Source organism: Trichosurus vulpecula, chromosome 4 (genome assembly GCF_011100635.1).
Source record: "Trichosurus vulpecula isolate mTriVul1 chromosome 4, mTriVul1.pri, whole genome shotgun sequence".
NCBI lineage: Eukaryota > Metazoa > Chordata > Mammalia > Diprotodontia > Phalangeridae > Trichosurus > Trichosurus vulpecula.
The window spans coordinates 73,739,234-73,761,213 of NC_050576.1; the positions used below are offsets into that span (position 1 = coordinate 73,739,234).

The 21,980-nt window shown below is 43.1% G+C and overlaps 1 protein-coding gene across 1 annotated transcript in view; it reads left to right on the forward strand.

The window, feature by feature from the left end:
• Positions 1 to 2,590: 2,590 nt before the first annotated feature.
• FAM20B (FAM20B glycosaminoglycan xylosylkinase) overlaps positions 2,591 to 21,980 on the forward strand; it is a 37,629-nt gene continuing 18,239 nt past the window's right edge. The window contains exons 1-2 of the mRNA XM_036755115.1: positions 2,591 to 2,689; positions 19,823 to 20,332. Coding sequence (XP_036611010.1) covers positions 19,956 to 20,332 — 377 coding nt within the window. The 5' untranslated portion in view covers positions 2,591 to 2,689; positions 19,823 to 19,955. The remainder of the gene's footprint in view (positions 2,690 to 19,822; positions 20,333 to 21,980) is intronic.

Here is a 21,980-nt window from a genome sequence, read left to right on the forward strand (position 1 = left end):
TGTATTTGGCTCCCAATAAGGGCTTGGTATAGACTGGATGTATATAGTCTGAGTTCCAGACTCCCTAAATCTAGAGGAGTTCTTTGACATATTGGCCACAGAGAGAGAATAAAGTATCAAGTTGGAAAGGGTGGTCAACAGAACTAAACCCTGAAGAGAAGTCTAGAAGTCTTTTCTGTCAAAAGGCCCTAGAACTACTGGCAACTTTGGAATTGTTTCAATTGAAAGATGAGGTTAGGAACCAGATTGCAAAGTCCCAAGAAATTTGTGGGAGGACAGGAAATGGAAAGCAAGAACCCTGGATAGCCTTTTCTAGGAATTCAACTGTGAAAAGGAAGAAGGATATTGGAAAAAATAGCTTGAGATGGATGGATTAATTCAAGGGTTTGTTTTGTTTTATTTTTTAAAAGATGAGGAGATCTAGGAATGCTTGCAGGTAGTGGGCAGGAGCCAATAGCTTGGGAAAGACTAAAAATGTGGGAAGGAGGGAGAGAAAGAGGGAGATGGGGGGAGAGAGAGAGGGAGGGAGAGGGGGGAAGAGAGAGAGAGAAGGGAAGAGAGATAGAAGAGAGAGAGAAAGAGAGATGGGAGAGAAAGGGAGAGAGAGAAAAAGAGAGAGGGAGGAATAGGGAGGGAGAGAAAAAGGAGAGAGAGAGAAAGTGAGCAAGCTCAAACTGTAGGTTTTTCCCTGGGGCAAATTCTCAGAAGAGGCAGAAGAGGATGGGATCAAGTACCCAAGTAGATGGGTTAGCCTTCCTTGGCAAGGAGAAGGGCCACCTGTTCATCACATACTGGAACAAAGGAGAGAATGTGGGATAAGGAAGAAAAGGAAGCTCAGTTAAGTAGATTGCCTCTCATAAATCCTACACAAGTGGTCCACCCAAGGTACTGGAGGCCTTCCTCTTACCCTCTAAACATTTGTTAGGTACCAACAGTACACCCTACATCACCCTGCCCACCTGTTTTTCTGGACCTACATTTATCTGGTAATATTTTTTTTGCTGCTTTTCCTGAAGGAGAGGCAGTTTAGCTAATGGAAAAACCAAGGCCCTTGGAGTCAGGAAGAACTGTGTTCAGATGCTGCTCCTAACACTTGACTGGTTGTCACTTAACTTTTCAGTGCCTCAGACATTTTTCTAAGACTATAAGTTACAGATGAGTCGCTGAACTGCTGAAAACTCACATGTTCCCTTTCTCCCCCTCCCCCCCACCCCTTGACAGTTTCATGCTCACCATATATTTCAATCAATCAATAAACATGTTAATTACCTACTATATAGTGGGTATATTGCTCTTTGAGTAACACACAGTTGTATAGATAGTAGTCTTCACTGACTCCCAATCAGCCTCTACCTTTCCTATATACCCTAGACCCAGGCCAGCCCAGGCTACAGAATGCATGGGAGAAGAAAGAGGCAGTCACACATAGTGGAAAGAGCTCACAAAGTCCTTTAAAAAGTCACAAAGTCATAGGTTGAAATCGCATCTCTAACAAGCTGTGTTACCAGAGGCAGGTTGTGGTACCTTCCTGAGTCTCAAAATGGGGATAACACCTACTATACCCAACCCACAGGGTTGGGAGGCTCAGATGATGGTAGGGCTTCAAAGAACATGAGATCTGCAGAGTGCCCCGTAAATGCTAAGTGTTACTGTGTTATATTACGTTACTGTGATAACGTCAATAATAGAATTTCTTTCTCGCTTTTCCTAAGGCTGCAAAGCTCATGAAATATGGAAAGTGCTCCATAAATGCCAAATGTTACTATTATAATATCAATAGAATTACTAATATAACAATATTATTTTTACAATCACTAAGGCTGCAAAGTGCCCGAAATCTGGAAAGTGCCCCATAAATACCAGGTGTTACTATGATAATGTCAATGATAGAATTACTAATATAACAATATTATTTTTACAATCACTAAGGCTGCAAAGCGCATAAATCTGGAAAGTGCCCCATAAATACCACATGTTACTATGATAATGTCGATAATGAATTATTATTATAATTATATTATTATTGCTACTAAGGTAGAAAGTGGAAGGGCGTGCTAAGGGGCCACTTGGGGATAACGGGAGACCCGAAGGCTGGACTTGGGTTGGGGTGGGGGTCGCAGGTGTTCAGCGCGTTGTCCAACCGGCGCAGGAAAACGTGGCCCTTGCCGCGGGAGAGACTCCCGCGGGGCACAGGTAGCGAAGTAGTGCCACGCAGGGGAAGGCAGGCCCACGAGGACCCCACGGGGGGAGACCGGGCCCGAGAAGGTTAAGCAAGGAGAGGCTCGGAAGGGAAAGGGGTTAATGGTTAATGAGCAGCGGAGGCGGGGCCAGGGAGGCGTGCGGGATCCTGCGGGCCCGCCCACTGGAGGCCTGGGTGGGGAGGGGAGGAGGAAGGAGAAGGGGCGACACAGGAGCTCTCTGATTGGTTCCGAGAGAGGCGTGACGCTAGGACGCTACCACCGCTGGGGCCCGCGGAGGGGGAGGGAGGGACGGTGTGGGGACGGCGGGCGCGGGGACTGGGGGCCGGGGATGGCCCGGCTGGGGCTGAGCGCTAGTGGCGGCCGCTGCCGCGGGCGCAGCGGGCGGTGAGCACGGGCGGCTGGCGAGCGCGGGCGGGCCCTCCCCGAGGAGGCGAGGCCGCGCCGCGCGGGCGGCCATGGAGCGCGACTAGGGCCGGCGGGGCAGGCAGGTGAGCCGGGGCGGGGTGGGAGGGGCCGGCGCGCTGTGCGACCCCTGCGGCCCTGCCCCGGGACGGGACCCAGGCTGGGGGGGGACCCCCCCCCCCGCCCCGAGGCTGCGCGGCAGCTGTCCCGCCTGGGCGCCATCCCGGACCCCCGGGACGCGCAGGGGCAGCCCCCGGCCTTGACCTAGCCGGTGAGTGGGTACCGGCGGTGCCCTGGCCCGAGCATGCCCCTCGCGTCCGTGTGGGGACCCGCGCCGGGGACAGACGCGTGCCGCTGCCTGAGCAGCAGCCACTCTGCTCTGTGAGCGGGAGGGCGTGCTCGGCCCAGCTTGGGGTGCGGGGGTGGGAGGATGTGCCGGGGCTGCCGGGGGTGGGCCGCACCTGAGGACGCTCCCGTGCGCCTGGCGAAGGACGAAGCCGCTCGGTTTATTTTAGGGGGTTCAGGTTTTTTACTCCCCATCGCCCCTAGGGGCTTTCTGCATCCCCCCAGACTCTTCCCCCCCCCCCCCTCCGTAGAGCATCTTACTGTTATTTTCGGTTGAGATTTTTTGGTCCTTGCTCATCCAGCCTGTCTCTGTGCCCCTTTGCTCCTTCTTGCTGTGGGGCATTAGCTGGAAGCACCTAAAGGCCAGTGGTAGGCATTGGTGGTGGGGATTATTTTGCAGTCGCACTCCTTTGGTTTGTTTTTTGTCATGCCAATAGTTTTCAGAGTTGGGCAGAACTTAAGAGAAGGAAGAATATAGAATATGCAAGGGTACATTGCATTTAGGGTGTCATTTCTGGGTGGGATGGGCCAGTCCCTTTTAGAATAAAAGCAAAAGGTTACTGCTGAAGATGAATGTGAGGATCAGTCAAGGCTGGGACTGTCTTTTGCCTTAGCACAGTGCCTGGTACGTAGCAGGTGTTTACTAAGTGCTTTTTTGATTGATCGGTTGACACAAATTGGCCCTGTGTCCCTAAGCCAAACCTCTCAGTGCCCCCCTCAGGGAACTCTTTAAATTATAAATTGGAAAACTGTAGGTTCTTAATAAATGTGTATTGCATTGAATAGTCTAGATATAGTTTGGCACATAAATAAGACTCAGGACAACATGCTTTCTGTTATCTGTGTATTTCAGGACTGGATGACAAAGGGCAGTGTAAAGTCATGAGATTATTTATAAGATAATACCTGCTGTGGGAACCAGCCACATCATTCATTGGATGGGTGAAGAATTTGTAATTTGTGGAGGTTTAAAAAGATTGTTACCATCCTTTTGTAATCCTTAGCTATTGCTCCATAAAGCAGCAGTGACTTCCCTAAGCCCGATGGACTGCAAGTTGGACTTTAAGGCTTGCAAAATACATTGTCTCATTTGATTTTCACTACAACTCTCTGGAGAAGGTGCTATAAGGTGACCTCTCATCTTTTTTGCAGAGAAGGAAAGAGAGTCTTGCCCATGGTCACACATCTAGTAAGTGTGGTAGCTGGAATTTGAATCCCAGTTTCATCTAACCCCAAAGCTAGCACTCAGGAATTTCCATCATAGGAGGCTGCTTCTAAGCAGCAGAATCTTGGAAAATTCATTTAAGCTCTCTTTAGCCTCAGTTCATTTGTCTGACAAGATGAACTAACTGTAAGGCTTTGTCTACCTAAAAAATAATCTTTGAATCTAACCATTTAAGGACAAGGGAGTAATTATCTTTTATTCTGGGGGAAGAATTCTATAGGTAAACATGGCTGGGGCAGTTAAACTGGGTAAGCACTAATCATATAATAAAATAATACCTTGTATTCAAATAGGAACTTGGTTCTAAGTGATTGACTCTAAGCAAATAGACCTGAAAAGCAGTAGTATAATTAACACTGTATAATAAACACTAGGTATAATCAGGACTACTAGGTTCAAGTCTTGAGACACTGTGGCCTCTCTGGCTCAAACCTCAATTTCCTCATTTGTAAAAATGGAAATCATAATGCTTGTGCTTCTTTCCTCACAGGCTTGTTGTAAGGAAAGCACTTGGTACACCTTATTTATTGTATTGAATAAATCTGTGCTTTGTTATTGCCACACTGGTTTATCCTCCCTTTAATCTTAACTTTTTCAGGTACATAAAGAGAAGTATTAGTCACATTTTTTTTTCAGAAATAAACTGAAGCACACAGAGGAGAAATTATCTGCTCAAGCTCCAGTAAGGCCAAGGCAGATTGGAAATAATAGCTCATTTCTGTCTCCTGATGCTTTGCCCACCAGATTAAAATAATGGAGAAAATGAAAACCTGTAGACCTAAGGAAGTTATAGTTAAATGGCAGGATGGCCCATTGGATCTCCTTAAAACGATCTATGAAAGAGTTTGTGGAGTTGGTTCCATCTTGTGTCCAGAGGCAAGAAGAAATACATTTTATGGGTTGCATGGGCATGTTGCCTCACAGTGCTATAGGCTAACACAAAGAAGAGAAGAGGAAAGAAAAGACCTACCAGGGTGGGGAACCTGTGGCCTCAGGGACAGAGATTCAGTCAAAGGGCCACACTTGAGGACCTAGAAGGCCATATGTGGCCTCAAGGCTGAAGGTTCCCCACCCCAGGTAGACCCTCAGAACTGTAGTCAGTCTGCAGTGAGTATATCACCCCCTAGAAAATGCACAATAGTTAAGGAACAGTACAGAGACCCAGGAGAGTGATCCAGACCTTCAGTTTCTGACTCTTAAGTAACACACTGCAACAGTCATCCATAGGAATAAAAAGGCAACCATGAAAAGCACAGCTTTCCCTCTGGCTGGTTAAAATGTGACATTGAATTGTTTGGTCTGATTCTCTAGAACTACTAGTGGAATGGTTTTATCTTGAGTAGGGAAATTAAATGCTGAAAAAAAAATGTCCCCCTTTGTTGGGGAGGTGGAGGGTTTAAGGTGCTTTGGATGGGAGAACAAAAAAAAAACAAAACACCGAAGTGTTACTGCTTTTTCCTTTGGGGCATCTAGTTATTTTATATTGAATTGATTATTCTTGGGCTTAGATTCCATGTGTTTTAACAATTGTAGCTCTCTCACATAGCCTTGAAGTCTGCTTTTTATCTCTGAATTTTGAATCCTTAACTGAAATTCCCTTTGTTTACTTTGCTATTAAAACATAGACTTCCTATACTTGGTGTGGATTTCTTTTCACTGGTATAACCCTGCAGCCAGTCTTCAGATCTTGGACTGAGCTTCCTCTTTTTCTTTCTCCTTAAATAGTTAATTACAATGATTGTCTTATTGATTATTGTCTCAGATTAGAAGCAGGAGAATGCCATTTGTAGCCTAAATAGAACTTTAGGCTACAAATGGCATTCTCCTGCTTCTAGTTGTTAATATCAAAGTGGATAGGTGCTATTGAAGTGGGATACACTGGAAGTCAGATCACCTAGTCTTAGAGCCAAGTAGTTTCAAAGATTGAGGAGAGCAAGGTGTCAAAATGTTGCAATCCTGGATTTTGATACTAGTAAACTTGTATCCTTTTGATAAATTACATAAACCACAGTTTTTTGCCCTGGGATACAGGAAGGCAGTTCCTTCTAGTGGATAAGAGGCTGGGTATGTCTGTCAAAATAAACAAATGGATATATTTTCTATACCTGCCACCAGAAGATTATGGCCAAAGTTTGTGTTTTTAAAGAGTTTTTGATGTGGCTGCTATATCATTGTTAACAAGCCTAGCCTAATAGAGATTTGGGAGCAATCTTGGTAGCACTCCTAAGGTGACTGAATACCTTCTGGTCCTGGGTAGAGTGGGTCCCATCGAACTCTTCCCTGTTTTCACAAAAGATCTCAGTTAAGGGACCCCAGAGGTCATCTAGTCCAATGCAGACAGAAAACTACAAAATATCTGACAATTGATCATTTGAAGACCTTTAATTAGAGTGAAACAGGCTACTTTCTAAGGCAGCGTATTCCACTTTTAGATAGCTCTGATTATTAGGACTTTTCTTTGCATATGAGGCAGTAATAGACTTTTCAGCTTGTACTCACGGCTTCTCCTTCTGCCTCCTGGGGCCTAGTAGGACAAATCTAATCTTGCTTCCACCTTACAGCTCTTAAGATATTTAAATCCAGCTTTCATGACATCTTCCCCACCCCACCCCCAGTCTTCTTTTTTTTCCAGGCTAAAAATCCTCAAATACTTAAACAAAGCCTCTAAGGACATGGGGCATCTTGGTCTCATGCTGGATAGAGCCCAGGCTCCAGAGGCCTGGAGTCAGGAAGACCTGAGGTCAGATTCAGCCTCAGACACTTACTAGTTGTGTGACCTTGGGCAAATTGGTTAACCTCAGTTTGCCTCAGTTTCCTCAACTGTGAAGTGAGGATAATAATAGCATCTACCTCACAGGGTTATTGTGAGGATCAAATGAGGTAATATTTATAAAACATTCAGCACAGTTCCTGGCACAGAGCAAGTAGTATAGAAATGCTAGCTATGATTAGCTGATATTATTGAGACCCTTTGCCCGCCTTTGGTTGTTCTCCAGCTCATGGTCTCCCTCAAGTGTGAGGCCCAGAACTGAACACAATACCTTCAGATGGGGCAAAAATATAGCAGGATCCTCATCTCCCTGGACTTTTAATGCAGCATAAAATTTTCTTTCATTTTCTTCGCCATCAAAATCGCAAAGTCAGCGCCTATCGATCATATTGCCCACTGAAACACCCAGATCTTTTTCAGACAAACTACAATCTAGCTGTGCCTTCCCCATTTTGTACTTGGGAAATTTTATTTTTTGAACCCACATAGGATTATTAATTCCTAATTATCCTTCTACATCATTTCTTCTAGAGAAGCAGTACGATATACTGGAAAAATCACTGGCTTTGGTGTTAGAGGAGGCCTGGGCTCAAATTTAGCCTCTTGACATGAGCACTGCAAGTCTTAAAGCTCTACATAAAAGCTAGCTAACTACTATACACTCCATTAATATTGCCTAAAATCTCATCCACAGTCATATCACACTATTGGTTCATAGGATTTGTTAATTAAAATACCCAGTAAATTATTTTTACACGTGTCTAGGTTTACCTTCCTCATATTATGTGTGTATAATTTATTTGTTTAACCTCAGTTCAGGACTTTAAGTTTATTCCCATTAAATTTCATTTTGTTAGATTTGGCTCATTCTAGCCTGTCAAGATGTTCTTTTTGGTGGGGGGAAGGGGGGCTGATTCTGTCAGCCAATAGATTCTTCTCAAGTTCTTGCACCCACAGACTCTGTTAAGTGTATCTATGTCTTCTTCAGAATCATTGATAAGAGTATAGGATAGAATAAGGCCAAGTTAGTCCTGGCCCTATTAGATCTGAAAGAAACCATAAAAACAGCTTTTCCAAATTCTAAGAGAGCAGCAAGCATCTATCCTTACTCTGGATCTGTTTCCATGATTAATTCTTGATCTACCAAACTAGACAAAGATATTATGAGAAGCTTTGTCAAGTGCCTTGCTGAACACCAAATACATCATGTCTATGTTCCCCTGCTCTACCAGACTTATAATCTTGTCAGAAAAAGAAATAAGGTTCAACTGTCTTGACTTGTTTTTAGAGCACTCAAGCTGGCTTCTAGTGACCATTTCTTTTTCAGAGTGTTCAGAAAATCAGCTATTTAAGAAACCATTGTAGAATTTTATACAGACTTAATGTCAAGTTCTTTGAATTGTAGTTTGCCAAATACCTTTTTCCCAGCCTTTAAAAACTAGTTTTTTTTCTTGTCCCCAGTCTTCTATCATCACTCCTGTTTCCCACAGTTCCTCGAAGATCACCAACAGATATCATCTCAGTTCAATCCAGCGAACATTTTAAAATACCTTCTATGTGTAAGACTCTCTGTTAGGCTCAGGTTCTTTCAACATCCTGGGGTGCAATTCAGCTAGGTCCATATAATTGAACTCATTTAGAGTTGCCATATGTTCTCCTACTTAGTATGGTTTCAACCTACCTTTCCTTCTCTTATATTGCTCTTCCTCATGCACTCTGCATTCCAAAAAACTGGGCTGATCACTCCTCTCTGAACTCGTCCTTCCAATTCCAGCTTCCTCACCTCTGTGTGCACTGTCCTCTTTGGTGTAGTATTTCCCTCTTCTCCCATACACATCTGTACCAAATGAAGTTCTTCTCTTCCTTCAATGCCCTTCTCTGATGCTACATGGTCCATGATTCTGACTATATGTTATCTCGCCCTTAAATCTTTTGTGCCAGACTTCTGTTTTAGTTACATGGTTTTGTCTTCTCCACTTCTCGGTTCTCCCTGGCTATGCTGAGCATTTCTCAAGGACAGGGCCTATACCTTATTTCATTTTGTATCCTCTGTGCCTAGCATTGTACCTTGGGTCTAGTAGGCATTTAAGAAGTTTTTGTTGAATTGATTTCTAGTGAATAGTTCCCTAGGGAAGGCATGTATGGGATGACTCATCCTCAGTGCTGTAAAACAGGTGTAGCCTATAGCTGGTCTAAGGGAGATATGTCAGTTCACCAGAGCCAGTGGCAGTTGTTTTAGTTCCACCAGTGGTTTAGGAGTCAGATGAATCATGGTACAGTGGGAATGATCTTGGATTTTGAGTCAGAGGACTTGGATTTGAATCCTGGCTCTCTGCCACTCACTACCTAAGTCACATTGGGCCTCAGTATCTTCATCTGTAACATGAGGGGGTTGGAATAGCCAGTGAGTCAAAAAACAGTTATTAAATGTCTATTATGTGCTAGCTCTCAAGGAGCTCATGCTAGCCAGCAAAACTTGAAGATAAGGGAGGTAGGTGCTGGGGCCTTAAAAACCTGAACCCTCAGTGAGGACTCATGTGATGGCTCTGCTTCCTTGAATGTTTTCTCTTTTACAGGGCCCAGAAATATTTAAAAACTGAGCCACCGAGTTCAAAAGAAATTCTTGTCCACCTCTCCTCCCTGACTTTGCTAACCCACAGCTGGAACCACACATGTTGAGCCATACACACCTGCCCCCAGGATAATCACTCTCGTGCCTCCCATTTTTGAAGATCACAGAATCACAGAATTGAAAGAGACCTCAGAAACCATCTAATCCAACCCTTCCCTCAAAAAAAAAATGCCTTCAGCAGCATTTACCGGCAGTCATTTAGCTTTTGCTTTAAGATTACTAGTAAGAGGGAGCCCATCCACTACCACTTCTTCCTAAAGTGGCCCATTCCTCTTTGCAATAACTCTAATTGTAAGGGAGGCCCCATCCCCCAGCCCCCAACACTTCCTAATTCCCTAACAGTCTAATTTTCCTTTGTAGCTTCTCACTACTCCTGGTAGGGTCAGATTAAGCTACATGAAGTATAAACATGATCTTTTTTTTTTTTAAACCTGAACTGTGATCTGATAAGGAACTCTCTTTATGAATGGAGATTAAAACCTACTCCAAAAAGGCAGGTTAAGCAGACAGCCAGTATATGTCAGAGAGAGAATTTGAACTCTGATCTTCCTGACTCTGAGGCAGCTAGATGGCTCAGTGGATGGAGCGCTGAGCCTAAAGTCAGAAAAACTTCAAATCTGGCCTAAGACACCAGCTGTGTGACCCTGGGCAAGTCACTTAACCTCTGTTAAGGAGGAGGAAATGGCAAACCACTTAAGTATCTTTGCCAAGAAAACACCATGGACCATATAGTATGGTCCACGGGGTCATGAAGAGTCAGATGTAACTAAACAGCTGAACGACAACAACAGTTTCCCACCTCCAGCCCAGCTCTACTGATTATGTCATCTGTCCCTCAAAGATGATAATATTTGGCTCCAACAGTTAGTAAATTTGGCATTTCCTGTAATTTTACAAATATGAAGTATTGCACTTGTTTATGCACAAAATACCACTTTCGTACCTGTGAGATCAGAAAAGGCTTTGTAATGCTGAGTGTTTTGTAAGTGAAAAGGTCTGTGTTTCCATACTATCCCAGAATGACTTTTAAGAAGAAATGGCTACAGTCTAACAGTAAATGCGTAAAACTTAGAAATCTTCACTGTCTAGCCCATTTAAAGGAGAATGCTTCTTCTGAAGCATGTCCTTCATGAAGCCTTTAAATGATGGAAACCTGTCCACAGTGGCTTTCTCCGAAGACCTGATAGCAATAACAAGTTTTATTCCCACCCCCATTCCCACCCCCAGCCCAGCCCCTGGAAGAAAGCCTTCTTCCTTGATTCCTATCTAGTCTAAAAGTGGATCTACCTGGTCAGGAGAATTGAGCACTTTTAAGAAGAGGATACTCAGAGATTCCTTTATTCTTTTCCTTCTACTTCTACCTGAGGAGCCAGAATATCTTCCATGAGGGCCTCAGTAACCAGTTCTGCTAAACTCTCATAACACTGTGATTATTACCATGTTTCATGGACAGTTCTCTGGAGTTTAATATCCAGGTTCCATTTCTTTCTTACTCCAGAGCTTACAGGCTCAATCTGAGTAAATGTTTAAATGAAGGGGAAGACAGTAAGGAAGGTTTAGCCCTGGGACCAATCTGGGTGGGTACCTGGGAGAATTTGACATTTTGTTCCAATAACTGCAGATGTGGTGTTGTTTCCAAGGCATTTTAAAAAGCTTTACATTAAAAAGCCTATTTACATTATAGTGGGAGAAGGGACATCCAAGCCTGTCATTTAGAATACAGATCAATTCTTTTGAAGACTGTTGAGAGGACTGAGATTTCCACCCATCCACAGAGTAAGCACATGCTTCCCAAGTGCTTCAGGCAATAATATAGGTAAACAGAACTGGACTGGATACAGGAAGGAGGAGCAGGCCAGGCGGGATGTGGCCACAAGACTGTACCTGCTTGGGAGGGGCCCATCCTAAGAATACGTCCTTGGGGTTGTTTGATACTGATTACAGTCTCATTTGCTTATTTATAATCTGTGTTCGGGAAGGGAAAGGAATAAACATTTCTAAAGTGCCTGCTAAGCACTTTACAGATGTTATCGCATTTGATCCTCACAACAGCTGTCTTGAGATAGCTGCTGTTGTTATCACCATTTTACAATTTAGAAAACTGAGGCAGACCGAGGTTGAGTGACCTGCCCAGAGTCACACTGCTAGTAAGTATCTGAGACTACTATGCAGCACAGCATGTCAATTTGTATCATATCAAAAAGGAATTGTTTTTGTTCACATTTCCAGGAAGATATTCTACATATGCATAAATTCAGCTCAGTTATTGATTTTCCCTAGTTAATACGCTGAAGTGCTCAGACTTGGATTGGAGGAATGGTCTAGTGGATTTGTGGGGGCAAGAAACAAAGAAGAACTGCAGGGGGCTTGGACTGGTTGTCTCACTCAGGTGGTAGTGGTTCCCCTCCCTTCTCCACCCCACTTTCCATTGAAGGTTCTAATCTCAAGCCTTTACTTCAGAAATGGTTCAGGGATGGCAAGGGAGTATGTTATAATGGGAGAAGGTAATATGTATATATTGGGGACTGATACAGGGATAAACATTAATGGTATTTGGTGTCATTAACTTGGAAACACAATGGAAACCCACTCTCATACAACTCATAATTCTGACATTTTTTGGTTTTTTGTTGCTGTGAGCATAGAAATTGGACTTTGTGAAATGTCTTTAGTAATGTTGGCGGTGTAATTGGAAGTCCCTTGATGAGACCTGTGGCCCAGGTTGATAATAAAAGTAGATCAAGATTAATGCTCAGCGCTGCTATTGATGATGCTTGGGAGGCATCTGTGGTTGGCAGCCCAGACTCTAGGTGACCAGTAGGACCTCAAGTTACTGCTCTCATGTTGCCTCTGTATATGGATGTCAGCATATCGCTCTTGTGCTCCCCATTCCTTCAAGATGAAGCCCAGCCTCCATATAGACCTATGCTAACTGTACCTGCCTAGCTCTGTCTTGCACTGCTCCATCTAGGGAAACTTCTTTTCTATAGCCCTCATTCACATCCAGCGCTTCTCTCACCTTTGTACTATTTCTCATGCCGAGTGCCCTCCCCTTGACCTGGAACACTCGCCTTGCCTTTTTCCCCTTCTCCTTACACATCTATGTATCCAAATGCTTCCTCCTCTGTGAAAGCTTCCCTTCAGAAACTGGAACCTTTGATCCTAGGATTATGTTTTAGAGCTTGAAGGGACCTCATCACCATTGAGGTTATTCTCTCCTCCTTCCTTCTTCATTTGAAGATGAGAAAACTAAGGCCCAGGAAGAGTTGTAACCAGACCAAGGCTCCCAGGCAGTGACAGGAAGAGGCAGGATTTGAACTTGTGGTCTCTGACTCCAGAGCCAATACTCTTTCCACTGCACTAAGCTGATTCCTGTAATGTTTGGTAACAGTCTATATTTCTTACATTTGTTCTTCTATTTTACTCTTTCAGTTCACTGACACAAGATATCATCTTTCCATCTCCTATTTAACCACATCCAGTTTACCTTGGTTCAGAGATCTTACATTCCAGGTTCCTATGCAATATTATCTTTACAGCAACAGACTTTCCTTTTGTCACCAGAAATGTCCACAGCTGAGCTTCCTTTGGGCTTCGACCCAGCTGATTTATTAGGACTGGAGCTCCTTGTCCTTGTCCTCCACTCTTCCCCAGTAGCACATTGGACACCTTTGGACACAGGGGCTCATCTTGCAATGTCATCTTTTTTTAAAAAATCATTTTAATACTGTCCATGGGGTCTTCTTGGCAAAGATACTAGAAGGGTTTGCCATTTCCTTCTTCAGTGATCGTTTGTCAGAACTCTCCACTATGACCTGTTTATCTTAGGTAACCCTGCACGGCATAGCTCATAGTCAATACTTAAAGAAATTAATCCAGACTATTCACTAGAAAAGGGGTGGGGAACCTGCAGCCTCAAGGCCACATGTGGTCTTCTAGGTGTCTGGATGCGGCCTTTTGACTGAATCCAAGTTTTACAGAACAAATCCTTTTATTAAGGGGATTTTTTTCTGTGAAGTTTGGATTCAGTCAAAGGGCCACACCTGAGGACCTTCTGTTTTAACAACCCAGCTAGCAGCTTCTGTGGGGGCGTAAGATCCCCCCCACAGCCAGCACCCAGGAGGCTGCTGGCACCCATGAGGCTGCCGGGACGCCGGGAAAGCACAGGTTCTTTTTATCTGCTTAAACAAGGAAAGCACGGTGAAGGGGTTGACCAGCTTACTTTAATCCAGCATTCAGTTAGCATACAGACAATATTCATTTAGTTCAGGGGAAAAAAACGCCAGCATTCAGTTAGTTCAGGGGAGCATACGGACAAGCATCAAGAGACATACCAAATACAGATTCATTCACTTACTTCAGGGGAAAAAGCTAGCACCCTGAGGTTCAGAACATTCGTTTAGTTTGGGGGAAATGAACTAGCATCCCAAACCTCAAAACCAAAATACAAACAAATTACAAATACCAACAGACAGACCCAATACATTTCAGTTACCAACATCTGGGCTCGGCCCAAGAGCAAGGGCTGGCCCAGAGTCACGCTTGCCGCTGCTCCCACACCAACCAGAAAACGAAAGAGGGCCCTTCAAGCTGTCCTCTCCCCTCTTATAGAGTTTTTGACATCATCAAGTGCCGCCTGAATGACCAGGGCCGACTGGTTCTTGAGTTGGCCCCTTCCCCTAGGTTAACACCCAATAGGGTGTGGCTCTGGAGTCCACACCTCCCCTCAGCCAGCCCCATGACTCATCACACAGGAGGTTCTCTGCTTCCAGTCATGGTCTCTGGGCTTCCTGCCCTGGAAGAGAAGCCCCAGTACCCCGCAGGGCTCAATGAGGTAAGCTGAGTCATTCAAAGAAAACAAAGGCCATTCTGGTCACACCTTCAGGGACACATGTGGCCTTGAATGCTGCAGATTTCCCTACCCCTGGATTAGAAGGTCAGATACTGAAATTGAAGCTCAAAAACTTTGGCCAACATAATGAGAATACAGGATTCATTGGAAAAGACCCCTGATGTTGGGAAAGATTGAAGGCAAAAAGAGAAGGGGATGGCAGAGGATGAGATGGATAGTGTCACAGAAGAAATGATCATGAGCTTGGACGGACTTTGAAATATAGTGGAGGATAGAAGGGCCTGGCGTGCTGTGGTCTGTTGGTTCACAAAGTCATACACAAGTGAACAACAACAACAGTTTTACTTGTCTTTCAGTTTTTGTCTTGTGTAGTATTGCACATCTCTCCGCCCTATCCCACTACCAAGCTTGAACGCTTAGTGAGGGCAAGGACCAATTGCTATTCTTTGTATTCCCCACAATTCTTTGTGAATGCTTATTAAATGATTGTCCTCAACATTCATATTATAATGGATTGTCTTTGTATTTGTAAAGTTATTAGGTTTTTATAGACCTTAGCAACGAGATTTGTTCCTTCACATTTCCCCGTAAATTTGGACTTGACTCTTAAAAAATGAAAGTCATGCTTACTCATCTCTTTATCTGTAGATTTCATAATTCAAAATTCTCCAGACAGGAGGTTATCATTCTTCACCAAACACTTATGATAGGGTAATTAACAGGACTTTTTAAGGTAGTTAAGGAGTCAGTTAAGTCCTGATGTTCCCTTTAACCACCAATCTGCATTGCTTTGTTACTTTACCACCATAGACTTAGGATTTCAGAAGGAAAAACTGACCACAGGCCCACTTTGCAGAGCTTTAACCCGGGAACAAAAATGCCTTGTTTCCTCCTGTTTCTAAACTTACCATTTGTTCCAACTTTTACATTAAAATGTTTTAATAAAATTGCTTTATCACCTCAAGTCTAGTTTCTCTTTGAGTTGAAACTTTGTCCTGAGTGCCACAAACCTGAAAAGTCATCTAGTAGTCTAGAATATAACTGGCCTGTATTAGACAATTCCAAGAGTTTTTAGAAGGAAGAAGAGAGCCAGTACACTTGGATTCCATTCCCACCTCTGCTGATTACTGCCTGTGTGACCTTGGCAAGCCCATTAGCCTCCCTGGGCCAAAGGAGGGGGCTAGGCTAGCTGGTCACTAAGGTGCCTGCCAGTTCTAGATCTATGGAACTAGAGAGTGGTACATGAAGGACCTAATACAGACTCCTCTGGAAAGAAGGGGATTGGCAACAGTGGCTTCCCTGCATTAGTTTACTTTGAGCCTGATATGAGAGGTGGTGATAAAAGTCATTTCCAGAGTTTATGAAATATTTCTACTCTGAAATAAGAATAAGCAGTGTAGATGGGATGCAGACTCTTATCTCTTACCCCTAAAAGCATCCACAATAGTAAGAAACATGGTGCCTTTGTGTTTATACTAACTAGAACACGCTTTAGAGAATGAAATCAGTCCACAGCTAATGTTCTAAGCTCCTTTATTGGATAGCCCAACAACCTTACTCACTTGGTGAACAAAATTCACTACCACCAATCCGGGTACCATTAGTTCCTTCAAGTATTTTGGCTCACGTTTTTCTCTGAGGTAACAGCTGCTACTCTGCTAGAAGAAAATATCTTCTGGAACTCATGTCTTGTGTTTCCTTCAAAAAGAGATGCTCATCTGATTCCATGCAGCCCATGTAATTATGTACATTGTAAAATGCAGGAAAATGGCAATGTTTAAAATAATATTTGATCAGAGGGTCAGTAGGGAACCACTGAAGTCAATTGAGTAGGGCAGTGATGTGGGCAGACCTGTGTTTTAGGAAAATCACTTTGGCAAGTTGTGTGGAGCAGAGGTGTCAAACGGCACCCCAGTGTGGCACAAACAGCATTAAAATGTAATTGGGAAAAATTCAGTAAAATAAAAAATAACAAAACAGATAATAATTTTAAAGCTGAGTCAACATATGGCCCACAGGGACTCATCCGTATATATTAATGGCCCTTATTTCTCTCTGAGTTTTGAGTTTGGCACCTCTGATGTGGAGGATAGCTTGGAGAGAAGAGGTTTGTGACAGGGAGAAGCAAAGAGGAGGCAGCTGTACTGGTGCAGGTGAGGGGATCCTGGCTCAGGCTGGTGAGATGCCATGTGACCTACGTTAGTGCTGCTGTGGAGGTAGAATTAACATGGTTTAGCACCTGATTAGCTGTGCAGTGAGGAGCCGAGGCTGAGAACCTGGGTACCTCGAAATCTAGTGTCTTCACAATAACAGGGAAGTTCAAAAGCCTCCCGGGCAGAATAACTTGATGAAAGCTGCAATCAGTCATAGCCTTCCATGCCTGCTAATCCCATGAAACTCTGGGTGTCCCAGTGAAAATGCAAAGGGGACAGACAGGCAGGACTCTTAACCTGTCACTGTCCTCAGTCACTAGAGTACAAGGCCTGCTCTGAGGGTTCCTACTACACCAGGAGATGTTCTGGAGGATGTTAAGAGGAGCAGAAATTTCCCAGTGGCACCTCTGCAGTTCCCATGGGTGCTCGTATGATGATTGAAGTTATAACTTCTGGGGGGCCCATCTCCCCTGATAGGCAGAGGCTTGGGTGGAGTGGGGGAAGTTTGGAGGATATGGGGAGGTGTGGTCATGTTGGAGACAAGCCCTACAGTTGTCTCTCATGGAGTGGGTGGGGTATGACCCATTTTCATGCCCTTTGATTGGTTGATCACATCAGGTCATAGTCCCACCTAGGAGGTCACTACTCAGCAGTGTGACCTTGAGCCCTTTTACCATTCTGGTGACACTCACCACTTTGTCATTGGCTGCCCTAAATGGCTGTCTAGAACGGCATAGTAGTCCTCCAGCTGTGGGCTGGTCAGGGTAGCCAGGGAATTGAATCAGACCAGGAATTAAGACCCTGTAGTTACTGTCATTGACCAAGATGGGTTTCAGTACCCAAAAGTGGAGTCTGTGTCTGTCACCTGGCTTTAAACATGCTAAGATTAATAACTAATTAATATGAAAACAACGTTTAATCCTCAGTACTTTGTACTTGCCCTCTCTCCAGCTAAATCCTGAAATGACTAAAACCAACAGTCTTTTAAAATCATGTGATGTGCATTCCTATTGCACTTTACTGGATGTTTACCACATCAAATAGATTGAGCTCATTCATTTGTGAAAGGTCTGATGTATTTTTAAAAACAAGCAAAGATACTATTTAATTCAGTGTTCTTGATTTGTAGCCTTCTAAGAAAATGGCTTTCAGAGACAGTGTAATATATCTTTTCCTATTGCTGCTTTTTGCATCGGAAAGAACCATGTATGTTATAGGTATTTAATTCCTGGAGAATAATATCCTTAAATAGTGTTATTCCCTTTATTTAAAAAGTTAGCCAAACCAAGAGTGTTTTTGTATTAACCATACTTGAAAAAATATTGAAGGATTGATCTAAATATGTTCTTCCTTTCTGCCTTACCCCCACCCCTCATGGAAACAAGGCAGACTTTGCAGGTCCTCTTGTGCCCAGCATGTTACCTATCTTTGTGCCAGAAGTCCCCAGGCCAGATCTAAGAGTGCTCAAGAAACAGTAGCAGCAAGTTGGTTCTGAAGTTTCCAGAGGTGCTTTGTGCTGATGTGGTTTCAAGGGTTGTTTTGCAAATAATTGAACTGTTACAGTTGTTCAAAATGGTGATGGAACTAGCGGAAAAACCTTTCTGAAATCTGGTCTCCATGGCATTGCCTTGATCTTTCTTCTGTCAGTAATCACAGGCAGCTCGTTTTATTGGATTTCACACTAAACTTGTTATAGTCGCAGTCACATTTTAGATGTACTTGAATTGCCTTTGACTGTTTCAGCTAATAGTGTCATATACTTTCCGTGTAATGGTGAAGAAACAAAACAGGTGGCTGGGGATAATTAGAATTGGAATTTAGCTCTCACCTTCAATTCTCCTGACTTAAAAAAAAAGAAAGAGGAAAGGAAGAGTGTGTTAATCACTGAATCACCTGCACAGCTGCCAGCTCACCAGTTATGCTCCTGCTTAGAATTAAGGGAGCAGTCCCAAACTTTGAGCAGGAGTGACTTTATTTGAACAATTTATCACTCTCCTTTGTATGGTGTTCGCTTTCTTTGATGAATGGTCTTAACTGTTAAATGTGCTTGGACAGAGCTTATGGTCTGTGCCCCAGCTCTGCAGCAGAAGCTCTAGCAGATTATAATGCTTTTACACATCCAGTTAGAATGGAAAGAAATTTGACTCTGTTTAGGATGGAATTGATCCATAAGGTTTTGATTCTGTTGTGGGATTTTAAAAATTTAAGAAGTTCAGATAATGAGTCCTGCTCAGATTATTATTTTCAATCCAAAGGAAAAAATTTCCTGATATGACATTTTTTTGTCTGTTATTTTTATTGCCAATTCATACCAATGGCCTGATGGTGCTGTCTTATCAGTTACCATTAGCTTTCTGGTCGTGCTCTGCTAATAGCCAGATGGTGTAGGAATATGTTTTTCCTTCACCTTATTTAACTGGAGTTGATTATCCATCTATTACAGGGGCTTTAATTTTGGAGAATAATTAGTAGAGACTGACTATGGCGATATATAGGAATCTTGTTAAATACATGAGCATCGATCGTGGCATAGGTGGGGTTGATTACAATTTGGATTTGTGGTTTCTTACCCTATTTAATTTTTGTTAGTTTAATAATTTGTTGTAAAAACCAGTATTTGGATGATAGAAGAAACACTAAACTCTTGGCTCTCTGGCATTTAGAAGGCATTTGTAGAATTTTGTTTTACATCTTAATGGTGGAGTTCAAGTCTTGCTTCTCATACATACTTGCTGTGTGACTGGACCACTTAGGCTCTCAGTGACCCAGGAGATACCCTAAAACAAAGTTACAGAGGAATAATCAATCTGCATTAGAGGAGAGAGTTTCTACACCAATGAAATCATACTCCTGGTTCCTATCCCCTCTTAACTCTTCCCCGTCCCCACTCCCGCCAAATGATATTCTTTTGTCTAATAACTTTTTTCTTCCTGCCATTATTTTGATTTTCAACTTTGTTATGTATTTGTAGATCAATGACTGGATTATATGTATATGTAATATTACAAATACTGAACTATTCATTTTTTAAAATAAATCCTCTGACTATACATAAAAAGTTAAGGACTAGAATTTTTACTAATTAGAACCATTTAAACCAAATACTTAACCAGTGAGACAAATTCATTTAAGATAATCAACTTTGTGAACATTGGAGTAAACAGTTTGCCTGGAATTGTACCAGAGATAGATGCAGGTCTGCCAATTAACTTTAACCAAAGGTTTTGTATTTTGACTTGCAGGAATCCTAGGAGATGCTTCAGTGATGGGATGGACTAGTTCAAATGTTAATCATGAACTCCTCACATTAGCTGCCACTTGCTCACCCTGACCAAAGAGAGAGCCAGGGCTGAGGGAGAAGGGAAGGCGGCCGCCATGAAGCTGAAACAGCGGGCTGTCCTACTGGTCATCCTCATCATCATCTTTATCTTTACAAAAGTTTTCCTTATAGACAACTTGGACACTTCAGCTGCCAATCGTGAGGACCAGCGGGCCTTTCACCGAATGATGGCCAGCCTGCGGGTGGAGCTGGATCCCCGCCTGGAGCATACATTGCAGTCTCCTTGGGAGATTGCTGCTCAGTGGGTAGTTCCCCGGGAAGTGTACCCAGAAGAGACCCCAGAGCTGGGGGCCATCATGCATGCCATGGCCACCAAGAAGATCATTAAGGCTGATGTGGGTTACAAGGGGACTCAGCTTAAAGCCTTATTGATACTTGAAGGGGGGCAAAAAGTTGTCTTCAAACCTAAGCGGTGAGTCTCCTTCAAGGCAACACGAGGAACCCAGGCGTACCTTATGTAAGCCATGCATCTGCGAATGTAGCAAGCTCTCTTTACCTCACTTTATTCATTTCTAAAAGGAGAGCTTTGGACTAGGTGACCTAAGAACCCTTTTAAGCTTTTAACACTCTGGGGTCCCAGGGTTTTATCTCCCATTTGAAGGAAAAAGCTAAGCCATGCAGCTAGCCATATCGGATAAAACTAAGATAAATTAAAAAAACATAAATAATAAATATGACAATATAAATATTAAATATAAAACTAAGATAAAAATTGAAATGTAGAAAGGTTGACAGTGACACCTTCTGGCTCGTTTTGGGAACAACAAGAATGATTTCCAAGCATGTTTATGGCTTTATTAGCCAGAGCTTATGGCCTTGCCATAAAATAGCATATAGTGAAAAGGGACATGTATGTCAGTGTGTGTGAACTTGAACTATGGCTAGTTCCTAATTGGTGTGAATCAGGAACCTTATGAAGTGGTCTCATGTATTTGAATTTGCACAAGTCAAAGATAATGATGTAAAATATGGTCATTGGTTCCAACCCAGTGGAAAGTTACAGTTCAAATAATGGGATTACTGTAGGGAATTCATTATTCACAGTAATGGACCTAGCTGTAGTATGGCATGCTGGGGTATGTATATGCTCTTTTACCAGTAATACCAACGAAGTCCCTCAAAATCTGTGGGATCCTCAAAGTGCTTTCAAATATTGAGGACACTTTCCGATTCCATGGTGCTAGCTCTTGAGAGACGTATGATGGATATTTCTTTGTATTCTGCAGTTTGAAAGGACAAGATATAGGAGCAAAGGAACATAGGAGTATTAAATCTGATTCCTCTGGCAGGTAGACACAATGCAGCTGAAGAGAATGATGGAGCTGAGGCAAAGGAAGGACAAAGCTGGGGAGTGCAGAATATAATAAGGAAATAACTGAGAGGTGAAGGAATGTTAGCCGGCATTTAAAGTTTTGTTTGGCAGGTAGTAAGAATAAAGGATGCTTCTGTGAAAATGACACAGAATTAAGGAACTTTGGAGTTGGAAGGAAGTTTAGAGATTATCTGATAAAATACTCCTGTTTTATAGATGAGGGAACCAAGACCCAGAGAAACCCAGTTAGTTCCTTTTCCACTCAACTATGCAGGAAACATATCTGTTAAATTTGTTTTTCTCTCTAATCAGTGTAGGAACTCCTCCAAAGTCACTAAGCAGGTACTTTGCAAAGCCAATGGGAATTGTATAGAATCAGATCTACTCCCTGACTTAGGGGAGCTTTTAGTCTGAGAGACTGTGCTGAAGGAGGGTCTACAAAAAGGGAAATCATCCTTTGGAGGAAAGGAAACAAGTGGATCGCATACATTCAGACAAGAGGGTCTGGCCAAACGGAAGGCTTTGTGAAGACAGAATTTGAAAGTAAGATTCAGTATGAGTGAAGACTTGGAAGTAAGCTCACAATAATTAGATAGGAATTTATCTGGGAGGAGAGGAAAGAACAGATTAGTGATTAGGAGAGATAGCAGTAGGTTTAACATGCACTGGTGGGCCAAACCCAAAGACTGGCAGAGATCCTGCCTTCTTGTGATTTTTTAAATGCCCAAGTCAAGACCCATAGCATACT